The sequence below is a fragment of the Ovis canadensis genome, chromosome Y, assembly GCF_042477335.2.
Source record: "Ovis canadensis isolate MfBH-ARS-UI-01 breed Bighorn chromosome Y, ARS-UI_OviCan_v2, whole genome shotgun sequence".
Classification (NCBI taxonomy): domain Eukaryota; kingdom Metazoa; phylum Chordata; class Mammalia; order Artiodactyla; family Bovidae; genus Ovis; species Ovis canadensis.
The window spans coordinates 15,423,692-15,424,966 of NC_091271.1; the positions used below are offsets into that span (position 1 = coordinate 15,423,692).

Sequence of the window (1,275 nt, forward strand, 5' to 3'; positions counted from 1 at the left end):
AATAAAGAGGAACCACAAACTGCCAGAAATAGAAAGACCATCCCAAACACAGGAACCCCCCACACCCAAAAAAAAAAAAAAAAAAAAGGCCAACTTTCCTAATGAGATTTAGCATGCTTCATGGTTTTGGTTAGTATTTCTGCCAGCAGTCTGTATTTTAAGTTGATGCTGAAGTAAACACTTGGTTGAACATTACCCTTCAGTTGCTAGGAGACCAGTGACTTGGTCATGTCACAACTAACCTTCGATTGCTAGGAGACCAGTGATTTTGTGATGTCACAGCTGTTTGACTGGGAGGACCTCTGTGATCGTCCAGAGAGTTTCTCTCTGTAGGCCAGCCAAACATCATTTGAAGTTGCATTGTGTAAAAGCAGACAAATGAGAACATTATGTGAAGAAAGATTTCCCTGAGATGGCACATATTTCTTCAGAAATTCAAGATGGACCTCCTAAAAGTGAGTCCACTGGTTCAGAAACCTCCATTAGATCTTATTGGTATGATTATACAACTGGGGACTCAGTTTTGAGATCTATGATTGAAGAATATGCTTTTCAGGCTTTGTCTGAGGATCTGGTGATCAAAAGGCCACACTACACATATTCTGTCTCTGAAACAGATGATGTGAATGATTTCCTTTCACTCACATTTCCACAAAATCTTTGGAATATAGTGGATAGTGATCAGTTTAAATCTATTTGGTGGCATGAGACAGGCACATGTAGAGTGATCAATGAAGAACTCTTCAGGAAAGAAGTCTTGGAAAGAAAGGAGCCTTTCAGAAAATTTGAAACCAAGAGCATGAAAAGTTTAATTCGACAGCTTAATCTTTATGGAGTTAATAAAAACCGACAAACTGTTCAAAGATCGGCTGCACTACCAGTCTTTCTGGAAGAAGAAAACAACATCTCTCTTTTGAGAAAGGTATTCCAAAATTTTCACTTTTTGGCAATAGGTCAGATTCAATCATGTGACCTAGAAAGCATGTTCATATATGTGGCTAAAAGGGAGTTTAAACTTGAGATAACAAATTATTGAAAAAGTTGTATCTTTTTGAAGTTGAGAACAGCTGGAGGTTAGAATATTGGATGTTCAACAAACCTTCCTAGTGACTTGATACCAGATACAAGTTCTGAAGCCACTTAAAGTGGTATTTACTGTATATATACAACATATTTTTGGTTGAGCATATACCTTCTAACATGTTACCTGTTAAAACTACCAACAGAGGTATTTTCTTTGATGTTATTTCATTGCTTCCATTAAAGGAAACTTAC

General features: G+C 37.1%; 1 protein-coding gene across 1 annotated transcript; it reads left to right on the forward strand.

Moving 5' to 3' along the window:
- Positions 1-412: 412 nt before the first annotated feature.
- On the forward strand, positions 413-892 carry LOC138431346 (heat shock transcription factor, Y-linked-like; the record flags this gene model as incomplete). The annotated part of the gene is made up of 1 exon (XM_069573406.1): positions 413-892. A coding segment is annotated over exon 1 (480 nt), but the record flags the coding sequence as incomplete, so codon positions are not given.
- Between the last annotated feature and the right edge of the window lie 383 nt (positions 893-1,275).